Source organism: Setaria italica, chromosome III (genome assembly GCF_000263155.2).
Source record: "Setaria italica strain Yugu1 chromosome III, Setaria_italica_v2.0, whole genome shotgun sequence".
NCBI classification, from domain to species: domain Eukaryota; kingdom Viridiplantae; phylum Streptophyta; class Magnoliopsida; order Poales; family Poaceae; genus Setaria; species Setaria italica.
Genome location: NC_028452.1, coordinates 48,586,446 through 48,598,240, shown reverse-complemented (window position 1 = coordinate 48,598,240; position 11,795 = coordinate 48,586,446). Strand labels below are relative to the sequence as shown.

Genomic DNA, 11,795 nt, shown 5'->3' with positions numbered 1-11,795 from the left:
GACGTCGCCGTGAAGAGGGTGTCGGAGACCTCGCGGCAGGGCTGGAAGGAGTTCGTCTCGGAGGTGAGGATCATCAGCCGGCTCCGGCACCGGAACCTCGTGCAGCTCATCGGCTGGTGCCATGGCGGCGCCGGCGACGGCGACCTCCTCCTCGTCTACGAGCTGATGCACAACGGCAGCCTCGACGCGCACCTCTACGACCCGGAGGGCGTGCTGGCGTGGCCGGCGAGGTACGCCGCCGCCCTCGGCGTCGGCGACGCGCTGCTGTACCTGCACCAGGAGACCGAGCGGCGCGTGGTGCACCGCGATGTGAAGCCGAGCAACGTCATGCTGGACGCGTCCTTCACCGCGAAGCTCGGCGACTTCGGGCTCGCCAGGCTCATCGACGACGGCCGCCGCTCCCACACGACGGGCGTCGCCGGTACGATGGGGTACATGGACCCGGAGAGCCTGTTCGCCGGGCGGGCCAGCGTCGAGTCCGACGTGTACAGCTTCGGCGTCCTCCTCCTCGAGATCGCCTGCGGCCGGCGCCCGGCCGTGCTCGTGAGGGAGGAGGACGACGACTACGTCCACCTCGTGCACTGGGTCTGGAACTCGTACGGCGGGGGCGGCCTCCTCGACGCCGCCGACGCGCGGCTCGACGGCGACTTCGACGCCCGGGAGATGGCGTGCGTGATGGTCGTAGGGCTCTGGTGCGCGCACCCTGACCGCAGCTTGCGTCCGACCATCAGGCAGGCCGTCAACGTGCTGCGGTTCGAGGCGCCGCCGCCGAGCCTGCCGTCGAAGATGCCGGTGGCGACGTACGGACCGCCGGCCGATCGTCCTGACACCATCACGTTGTCGTCTGCGATATCCACGACGACCGCGAGCGACGGCGTTGGGCATTCCAGCACCACGGAGTCATCGGACGTGTCCAGTTTGATTAGATGGCAGGCGAACAATAGTTCTTCTGTATGATGATTTGTGTTTTCAGATCATTGCATAGGACTTGATTCTTCAGCTCAGATTGGAAGTTCTAGGTCCCATTTGTTCCACTTATAAGTGGTTATCGGTGGAAATAAGCGAGAATCTCGCCAAACGTTTTGCTTATTTTCACCGATTCTCGCTTATGTGGTAAGCTGATTTATAGATTTGAACTACGAAAAGCGAAAAACGAGAAGTGAGAAAATTTTCACTTAGATTATAATCCAAACATGGCTAAGAGAAGCGTATCCAAACAGGGCCTAGTTCGCCTGGACTATGGTCCATGATTTGCAGGATTCAGAACGCAGTTATCTACAACTTCCAGTACATGTGTTTCTCTTCCTCGTTGGATCAGGAGACCATAGTCCGTAGCATCCTGCCATGCTGCTAAGCATCGATTGAAATTTAGAAGTTGTTTCAGACCATGCTTGGTTGTACACCACCAAAAGTCACGATTAGGTGGCGTGGTGGTTGGTGGCCACCAACCAAGTACGCCATTTGGTTGGTAGCTTCGATATTTGAATGGTCAATGGAATTCCACGATGATTGAGAGATGTTTCAGACTTTCAGGACAACTAGATAAACTTTATTTTTAATTTTTTATTTGAAGATAAAAATAACCTAGGTCGAAAGAGGAAAGTTTTTTTTAGAAAAATCTTGGGACAAAATAATTCGGTCCGGTTTGCAAAGTCCGGGTGCGCTGATTGACACGAGGATTCCACCAGCGACGCCACGTCGGCATGAAAACGACAAAACCCACCCATCTGCCATCCCCTTCGTCCCCTATCTCCCTCCTCCCCCACACCCACAACTCCCCACCCCCCTCCCCTTCCCGAACCTTCTAGAACCCCTCGCCAGAACCCTACCCATGGCGGCGTCCCTCCTTTCCCGCGCCGCCGCCGCCGCCGTGGCGCTCCGCGGCGCGGCGCGGCCCCACCACCTCCTCGCGCGGTGCACCCTCCCCAAGGAAACCCTCCTTCCCCTACTACTCCTACTCCTCACCGCCGCCACGCCCCCCGCGGTCGTAAATCCCGCCGCTTTGCCGCCGTCTCGATCCTCCCCGGACTGACGTAGCCCTTTGCCTTCTCTTCGCGCGTGCAGGGTCGGGTGGGCTGGGCGGCGCAGGGCGCCGGCGTGTACGGGTGCGGGGCGCCGCCGCTGGCTGCGGGCGCGTTCGGGATCGCGGCGCGGTGCAACGCCACGTCGTCGTCCGCGGTGTCGGAGGCCGCCGGCGTGCACGAGCTGCCGCGGACGGAGCCGGTGGTGTCGGCCGAGTGGCTGCACGCCAACCTCAAGGACCCCGACGTCAAGGTGCGTAGCTCTCGGTCCCAGTACTCAGTACTATGCTGCGGTGATCTGCGATTGGCCTGTGAATTATTGGTTGCGCAGCTTGTAGCTTGCAATTCGATGAGTGAAGCTTAGGATTACTGGATTAAGTAGCTATCAATTGCTGTGTTAGCGATGTTGTATCTGAAGAGACTTATTTGGCTGGCCGATAATCTATAGTTGTGCCATTTGAGGGAGTGCCGGAGCGGAGTTGTCTAGGCTATGAAAATAGGCACAATAATTATTGGATAAGTGGTTAAAAATTTTCTAGTGTCACAGTTTAAACCGGCAGCTGGGTCCTTATGTTCTTCGCAATCGGTGCTGCTCAAAATATTGAGTATACTCGCTTCTAAGGGAAAAATTTCAGGCTTTTGGTACTACGGCATAGACTCAACAGGATTAGTAATGGAACATATATTCACAAAGATTGAGCTATAACATGGGATTTATTTGCAAGATACACTTTGTTCTTTGGATTCTGTCTATCTTCCAATGTTTCACTGTTTCTTAACCTGATGCTTCTGTCTAGGTACTTGATGCCTCTTGGTATATGCCTGCGGAACAAAGGAATCCTCTACAAGAGTACCAGGTGATAATTCAGTTTGTTTTTGCGGTTTTGGAATTCCAGAACACTGCTTGCTAGTATGCCGTTCCACTTGCATTTCTCTGATCATTTTGTGCACATATTTTATTGGACGAAATTTTCAAATGAATCAAATTTGCACATCGGAACTTTGAGTAGTTTCTTTTTGAAACAATATCTTTGAACTCAGTGACTTAGCCTGTCCTTCCCTACATTACATGACAACATTTATCTGTAGGCATACCTAACCTGATACACTAAGGTATATATTAGCTGGTGTACCAAACCTGATACATAAATATATGTACTAGCAAGCTTACCTAACTTGTCCACTATGGGAAGTGCTAGACCCATGATTTTGAAAGTATAATGCAGATATTCTCATGCTTCAGTCTTCAATCTTGTTTCTAGGTGGCTCATATTCCCGGTGCCTTGTTCTTTGATGTTGATGGGATATCTGACAAAACATCTAGTGTAAGTTCAGTTCTTTTGCTTGTTCATTTTATAGTTAATGGCTACAAAATCATACAGACTCTGTTTATGTACATATCGTTTTGGGTCTGCACTACTTTTATGGTTAATTCTCTTCTAGTTCCGCATTGATATTCTTTAGTCCTTGCTGTAATTGGTCAAAAAGAATTGTGTGCTTGAGTTGTTACCAAAAATATTAGAAGAGTTTTATAAGAACCCCACTGAATGGATTTTTTAGGACAGTGTGGCAACTGCTTTTTCCTTTGTCAATAGATGAAACATTCAGCTGTGCACATCATTCCATGTGCACACATAGTTCTTGTAGGGGTGATTCCTGCAGTGACACTCTCTTACATTTTAGATGCAAGTGTGCAATAGGCCAGCCAACATCTGAAAGTGAAAGTTGAAAACAAGCAAATTAAAACAGGGACATCCAGATCTGAACATACACAAGTAGGGGGCAACTTACTTCCTAAGGTGTTGTGATCTGTCTACTAGATGTTGTGTTGCCCCATAATTAATCATTCAAACTGTTACCTAGTTGCTTTAGTTAGTGCAGGCGCTAGCATTCAAGTTTCCTTCCCATTCTTCTGGTCTATATATTTAGGATAACCAGGGATGATATCAGGCTCTCTAGTGGCACATATTCAATTTCTTGTAGCATGTTAGTTTTGCTTGTAGTATCAAAGCTTGTTTTCTAATTCCTCTGATCTCAGCCTGGATTCAGCTTCTAACATTAGATGTGTTGGGTGTCATCCGAACCACTCTCTGTAATTATGGTGTGAGTTGCCATTTTCTTCTCATATAAAGTGAGAAAGAAAACTGAAGTCAACAACCTTCTTCCTTCATTAGACCTGCCACCATATGTTGTATGGACACAAGTTATCTTTTTCTTTGTCATGCTGGTCATATCGGCGTCACTATAAGAGTATAAGTTGCTAAACATGGCATGCCTAAGTAGTACTTGAATTCTTTGCGATGGTTGTTGATAATAATAATATCATTTAATCTGATTAGTTGCTTTTTTTGGGTAAGCATCTGCATGTAGATTTGAGATCAATGGTTCCTTTTTTCATTTTTTGTCCAGTTACCACACATGCTGCCATCTGAAAAGGCATTTTCGGCTGCTGTATCCGCTCTTGGCATCTATAACAAAGATGGGATAGTAGTTTATGATGGAAAGGGACTGTTCAGCGCTGCTCGTGTTTGGTGGTAAGCTTCTTTTCTTCACAAAAAATATGTAAAGATTGCTCGGGCTGAAGACAAAATGAGCTGTGGTCGAAACAAGATGCAATTTTTTTTGTTCATTCATGACTACTATGTTTGGTAGTTTTCATATCTAATACTGTGCTATGTTTGCTACCTTGACAACAGGATGTTCCGAGTATTTGGACATGATAAAGTTTGGGTGCTAGATGGAGGTTTGCCCCAATGGCGCGCTTCTGGGTATGACGTTGAATCAAGTGCATCCAGTGATGCCATCTTAAAGGCCAGTGCTGCTGGTGAAGCAATTGAGAAAGTTTACCAGGGTCAACCGGTAATTTACTCTCCTGTTACTTTTGGCAGTGATTTAATTGCAACTTACAACTGCACATCAAGACCTCTACTACTTTTATTGAGCTATTTGAGTCTTAATTAGTACATACATCATTAGCAGCTGTTCCAATGGGTGTTAAACTCTATTTTCAGTTATACATAACCTCCATATACTTCTCCAGGTTGGTCCATTCACATTTGAAGCAAAGTTGCAGCCTCATCTTATTTGGAGTCTTGATCAGGTCAGTGCTGAAGGGTCCCAAACCCGCCTATTGTTTTTTTTTTCACGACCCACTGAGCTTTCTTCATATTTCATAGCAACTAATATATGATTTTCTCAGGTGAAAGAGAACATCAAGACCCAGACACATCAACTTATAGATGCTCGATCAAAACCTAGGTATCTTACTCATATTCTAATTCTGTAAAAGTCATAAGCACATCATATGCATGCAGTATATAAAGCCTTTGCCTTTATCCATAAGGATCTGCTTGGTGTTGATTAGTGGTTTTCTGAAGGCACTTGCATTTGCTAATTCTGATAACTGCTTGGAAGCATAAGGATCTCCCTCCCTCCCTCCTTCTCTTGAAAGATTCCTATAATGAACTAGTTCCACAGTGTTCAGCCAGTGGTACACATTCAGGAAAATGATTTGTATAATATAATGAGGATAACGTCCATTCATTTATTTTTGCTGAGAACTCAGTTTAGCTTTTGCACTTTAATTCTTAAGTGTATTTTAACCAGCACGGTGTATGCAGCTCTAATGCAGTAATGTTGTATATTTGTTTTGGTAATTGAAATTTGGACTTGCATTTTTAGATTGATTTGAAACTTCTATTTCAGATTTGATGGTGCAGTTCCGGAGCCACGCAAGGGGATTAGAAGTGGGCATGTACCTGGGAGCAAATGCGTTCCTTTTCCCCAGGTGGAAATTCTCCACTTTTCCATACTTTGATCAGTTTTTTTTTGTGTGTGTTTGGATGTTTTCCTGTGTTTATAATGGATGGTGATAGGCACTTATCTGATAAATATCATAGTTGGAGGCTGATGTTCAACATATGATACTTTGCACTTCTTGCTCATTCTAGTCGTATTTTTCTTTCATCCGCCCTTCCATTTTGATGATGTGTAAATGTGTGTGTTTACTAGATATATTGGTGACCAGCTGACTGCTCAGGTTGTATACCTGCGATGATATACTGGATTTGGTAGATGAGATAATCGCAGCACATTGACATAGTAAGAGATCATGATATTGTTGGTAGACACACTTGTAGTATTGGAGGTTATTCTTCCTCACTTATACTATGATACCTCATTAACCATGTCAGGATGGAGGGTCAGATGATCTTTGCTTGCACTTTCTTTGTATCTTGGTTATATACACTTTTGCACTGGATGACTGGAACATGGATTGGTGTTTGAACTAGAAGTTCATGTACCGTCATCCTTTTTGTGTGCATACAGAGTGTTGGCAGAGATGTTTTTCTATCTCTGGAAGTACCTTTTTTAAGCAACCCTTGGAAGTATTGTCTATGTTATTTCTTATTCTTCCTTGACTTTCTTCAGGTGCTTGACAGCTCACAAAAGCTATTGGCCCCAGATGAACTCCGTAAAAGATTTGAGCAAGAAGGTAATATTTCATCCATATAGGTTGCAAGTACTTCATTCCTGCTTGATACTCCAGTAGCCAGGCTGCATTATGTTTTGTTGGATATCCCTGTACTGGAAATATTTTTTAACACACCCCATTAAGCTAGTTTGGCTGCTGAAATACCTACATCTTTGCGAATCTGAGTTTAACTTAGCGTCCACCAAGTAGTTATATGAGACTAGCTAGTAACATGAAACTTCATTGCTACTGCAGTACCAGTGGATCACTGCCATACTGTTCCACATAATTAACACCGGTTATTCATTTGCTATTGAAACTTTGATCCTCTTGCATGCATGTATATGACCCACGATATATCATATTTCCTGGATTTAAGTACGGTTATCTTATTTATTGGATTTGTTGAAAGAGTGATATCCACTAGTTTTGCATAACATTTGTTGTGTACTCGTATCAGTTGAAGCTAGCACACATTTTTATGGCACCTAATGTAGAACAACAATAGCCAAGTTTTAACATTAGAAATCCACCATAGCTGTGGTAGTATTTATAATCTCTCTGGTACGATTCATTATCAGGAATATCACTTGATCAACCCCTTGTAACCTCTTGCGGCACTGGTGTGACAGCATGTGTATTAGCCTTGGTAAGATTACCTGCGACTTGATCACTTGAAATTTACTTTCCAAATGGCAAATTGTGCTTCTATAACCTTATCTCTCATTTTAGGGCCTTCATCGCCTTGGCAAAACTGATGTCTCAGTATATGACGGATCATGGACCGAATGGGGCGCCCATCCTGACACTCCAGTCGCAACTGCTGCCGCTTAGTCCCTATCCTGTTCATGGAGGACTCTTGATTGTACTTTCCTTGTACCCTGATCCTATGGGTAAAGGCGAAGGAAACTGAAGTGGTGGGGTGTGCGGAAGGTTAGGGAAGCGAAGCCTTTTGGTCATCACTGTAAATGCTGAAACAGAAAATGTCACATACACATACACTGGTGAATTATGAGTTCATAATTTCCCTTGCCGAGGTCCCTTTTCTTGGTGGAACAATAATAATGAAATGGCAAAAAAGAAAAATATGCCATCAGTTTTAGTGTCCGGTGCAGCACCACCTCGATGGATGCCACGTGTCTCATCTTGTTCAATCTCAACCATCACTTTGATTTCACTCCTGCCATATATGATATATGGGTGGCGAGTGAGGAATCAAGGGGACGGTTGATTGGCTATGTTCATCGAGTGGAGCTTCACGGCGTTGGATTTGCTCTAGGAATGCACATAGCATAATCTTTTTCTTTTTTGGCATCTAGGCCTTTTGTACTGCATTTATGAACAACATCTAAACCAATTTGGCACTACATTTTTGTTATGAACATGATGAACATCTAAATCAATTTGGCACTACATTTTTCTTTGTCTGGTGCAGAAGCGGTGGTGCTGGTGCTGGTGCTGGTGCTGCCGCCCATCGTCGCAACTGAAGATGTGTAGTATAAAGTATTAGGCGGTGACAGGAAGATTGGCACCGGCATCCCCGCCGGCAGGCTCGGAGGTGGCACCTCTCGCCGGAGCACGTTGACGGCCTGCCTGATGGACGGCCTGAGGCTCCGGTCTGGTTGCGCGCACCAGAGCCCGACGACCATCACCGTCTCCATCTCGCTGGCGTCGAACTCCCCCTTCAGCCGCGCGTCGGCAGCGTCGAGGATGGCTCCCCTGCCGTAGAACTCCCACACCCACTGCACGATGTGGATCACGTCTTCTTCCCTACCATCTTCCCCGTGGCGAGCCACCAGAGGCCGGCTCATCACGTCTTCTTCCCTGTGGCTGCGGCTAACGGCCACCAGAGGCCGCCGGCCGCAGGCGATCTCGAGGAGGACGACGCCGAAGCTGTAGACGTCAGTCTCGGTGCTGGCCCTGCCGGTGATCATGCAGTCGGGGTCTATGTAGCCCAAGGTGCCGGCGATCACCGTGGTGTGCGAGCGGCGGCCGTGGCCGACGAGCCTGGCGAGCCCGAAGTCGCCGAGCTTGGCGTGGAAGGACGCGTCCAGCATCACGTTGCTCGGCTTGATGTCCCTGTGAAGAACGCACTGCTCCCAATCCTGATGAAGGTACAGCAGGGCCGACCCCAGGCCGAGCACGATCTCGTGCCGCAGCGGCCATGGCAGCAGGGCGCCGTCCCTGGCGCTGTAGAGGTGCGTGTCGAGGCTGCCGTTGGGCATCAGCTCGTACACGAGGAGGAGCTCGCCGCCGCCATGGCACCAACCGATGAGCTGCACAAGGTTACGGTGCCGCAGCAGGCTGATGATCCTGACCTCCGAGGCGTACTCCTTCCTGCCCTGCTTCGAACCCTTGGACACCCTCTTGATGGCGACGTGAAGGTCCATCTCCTTAATGTAGCCTCTGTACACTGACCCGAACCCACCTTCTCCGAGCTTGCGCTTGTCCGAGAAGTAGTCGGTGGCCATGGCGAGCTCGCTGTAGCGGAACTGCTTTGGCCCGGTCCCTTCCTCGAACTCGTCGTCCATCTCTCTTGCTGCTTCTTCATCGACGAGCTTACTTTTTTCCCTCTTTCGCCGGGGGAGTCGCATGAAGAAGACCAGGGCTATCAAGCTGGAACCGACGAACACGCCGATCAGGATCCCGATGGTCTTGGAATGATCGGCGCTCTTGGAAGACGATGAAGGTCCTACGGATATCGCCGGGGGAGTTGGCGCCGGCGGCAGGGTGATGTCGAGGACGCCCACCTGGTAGCGCAGGTAGCAGCTGTACCCCTTGATGGCGCCGCCGGTGTTGTTGGGGAACAGGTCCCCCAGCCTGTCCGTGTAGCTTGAGACACAGCTGGAGCACTCGCTGGCGTTGAGGTCCCTGGTGCACTGCGCCAGGCCGTACATAGCCTGCGAGCCCGAGTACGGCGTGCTGCCGTTGGCGAGCCGCAGCGGCGAGCCAGCGACGCCGCCCGTGAGCTCGCTCATCAGCGCCACCCAGGCTGCCCGGGCGCTCTCCGAGGTGACGCCGACGGGCACCCCACGGACGGTCCCGTTCACGGAGTGCAAGTAGCTGAGGTCCGCGGTGGCCGGGATCGGCGCCGCCGAGTACCGGAGCACGCACGCGTCGTACATGGCGCGAACGTTCCGGCTGCCCGGGCACACCGTGGCGATCCCGGCGGGCGCCCTGGAGAGGCAGTCGAGGCACGCCGTCGCGTTGTGGTCGGCGTAGCACATGATGAGGCCGAACACCTCGTCGTCGGTGCCGGCCCCGGCGCTGCCCTCGTAGAACCAGCCGTTGTCGCCGGCCGCCGCGGGGAGCGCGGCGAGGAGCTGGTCCAGGTTCTTCTTGTACTGGCTGTCGGCCGTGTAGTTGTCCGCCGTCGAGCAGTCAGGCGGCCACGGCCGCAAGATGTCGTCGGCCTGACCACCAGTCGCCATAGCGGCGCTGCAGAGCCGGGCCACGACGGCAACGACAAGAAAGAAAAACCGGGATGCCATGGCCGGCGGCCGGCGAGCGACGCCGTTGCTTGCTCTTGGATGAGGGACTTGTGAAGAGCAAATTGCTTATCAAAATACAGGTATAATGCTGAAGTAACCGCATCGGTCACTCTTAGTCCAATTATTCATTTATTCATCAATTCTACAGTCTTGCCGATCGATGAATCTTTCAATGCTGTCATGCTGTTGGAAATGAATCTTTAAGCGCTGTCAGCTGTCATGCTGACGGAAATGGGAAGGAAGATGAGGAGCGTTGATTCGTTTTCTCAGTGGTGACGGTCCCCGATGCTTCCCTTTTTTCCTAAGGTCAAGGGCGATGGCTGTTGCCCAATAATACAAGCCGGGACCCATGAACAGATGGATTTTTATCGTGGTTCCTTTCTTTTTCGTTCGAGAATACGCAGGAAAGCTACGTATCTTTATAGTAAACAAAAATTGTGGTTCACTTTCTCGATGCTTATGTAAAAAACATCAACAAGCGGCAGCTATTTATTCTACTCGTGTAGTAGGAGAGAGAGTAGAGGAAAGAGAAAACTCTTCTTTATGCACTATGGTTGGGCAATAAGCTATTTCTTTCTCTTATTCTTCTTCTTTTTTCCCCTCTCTTCTTCTCATCTTCCTCCTTTGATCTAATGAAGGTCTTGGGCAGTAGGCAGGCTAGAGCCCTCCTAGGTCCGCCCCTGGGTGCATCCTAGGAATCTTTTGCCTATTACTAGTTTGCATAATCTTTGTGTTTATCTTAAAAATGATGTTCCGACTTTGTTCGCCACTAGCAGGATTGACCATTCTTTGGTGTGTGCGTGTGTGTGTTTTGTTTTTCCGCTGTGTGGTGTGGCAGGATGGCAAGGTTTCCGACGACTGCAACAGAGTCTGGACGTTCTTCAGTCGACGCTGTGGCTGCTAGCTGGAAAAGAGAATGGTCTCCGTCGCGATCACCCACCTACATACCCACGCCTAACGCATGTCCAAAGCAACAATTTTATATCTGCTGTCTAGCACAACCTTCTCCACTCTTGTGAAATTGGCCCCCTTTTTTTACAGTAAGCTGACTGCTGACTTGTTGAGACTCTGAATCTCTGACTACTTTTGAGTAAATCCGATTTCTGCATTCTGAGGTGCTAAATCCTCCTTTTTTTTTTTCATCATCCAAGAATTGGACAGCCCAAATGCTCAATAACCACCTGACTCTAGATTCTTCGTCGCAAAGCGAAGAACTGTAAGCAACGGCGTCGCCGGCCGGCCAACGGCCATGGTTACTCGCTTTATCCTTGCCGTTGCCCCCGCTCGCCGCGTCATCGTCTGATCCCGCTGCTTGAAGGAGGAGGAGCTAGCAGCCAGGCCACTGGCCACTGCGCACGGCACGCCGCTCTCAGCTGTTCCCAGACCACGCGATCGCACAGCCAAGGCAGCGCGCGCGACGGCAGATGAAGTTCCGGCATTGTGGAAACGACTCAAGCCGCTGATTAGTTCGCCGCCAACATTGCTCCCAAATCACTTGACTCCACCGCGGCGGCGGCGTTGCGCCGTCCTCGAGCACGGTCGCGGTGGCAGTCTACCGTCCAAACCGAAAGGAATCATCAATTTTTCTGTCCAATAGAAAGATACGACAGTGCGATTCTTCCATCTAGGGCGGATGGTTGTAACGGCGGCGGGGGCGGCGGGAGGAGCGACGGCAATGGAGCCAGTCCATCACACGGGTCTTTCTGCAAAACTTTGGATCGCGATCTATTTTGTACATATCTTTAAAGAACGAATCCTGGCAGAAAACTCGGGTGGTGGATCGGGCCACGTCGCGAGTTGCCCGCCGTC

At 49.4% G+C, this 11,795-nt stretch overlaps 3 protein-coding genes across 4 annotated transcripts in view; 2 read left to right on the top strand and 1 right to left on the bottom strand.

Annotated features, from left to right (window-relative positions):
- The window catches only part of LOC101777979 (wall-associated receptor kinase-like 21), a 7,677-nt gene extending 6,609 nt beyond the window's left edge, over positions 1-1,068 (top strand). The window contains exon 5 of the mRNA XM_012844821.3: positions 19-1,068. Within this exon, the coding sequence (XP_012700275.2) occupies positions 19-957 (939 nt within the window). The 3' untranslated portion in view covers positions 958-1,068. The remainder of the gene's footprint in view (positions 1-18) is intronic.
- Positions 1,069-1,769: 701 nt separating this feature from the next.
- LOC101777557 (thiosulfate/3-mercaptopyruvate sulfurtransferase 2) lies at positions 1,770-7,625 on the top strand. 2 transcript variants are annotated; one of them, XM_022825177.1, is made up of 12 exons: positions 1,770-1,984; positions 2,065-2,274; positions 2,819-2,878; positions 3,284-3,346; positions 4,431-4,555; positions 4,718-4,880; positions 5,062-5,121; positions 5,221-5,279; positions 5,727-5,808; positions 6,453-6,516; positions 7,077-7,144; positions 7,228-7,625. In XM_022825177.1, the coding sequence occupies exons 1-12, from the start codon at positions 1,832-1,834 to the stop codon at positions 7,327-7,329; spliced, it is 1,209 nt and encodes a 402-aa protein (XP_022680912.1). In that variant the 5' UTR covers positions 1,770-1,831; the 3' UTR covers positions 7,330-7,625. The 2 variants fall into 2 exon arrangements, with proteins under 2 accessions (XP_022680912.1, XP_004963128.1); XM_004963071.4 differs by having other exon boundaries at positions 1,776-1,930.
- A 139-nt stretch (positions 7,626-7,764) lies between these two features.
- Positions 7,765-10,793, bottom strand: LOC101777143 (L-type lectin-domain containing receptor kinase IX.1-like). Its single transcript, XM_004963070.4, has one exon. The coding sequence runs from the start codon at positions 9,984-9,986 to the stop codon at positions 7,890-7,892; it is 2,097 nt and encodes a 698-aa protein (XP_004963127.1). The 5' UTR covers positions 9,987-10,793; the 3' UTR covers positions 7,765-7,889.
- Positions 10,794-11,795: the final 1,002 nt, after the last annotated feature.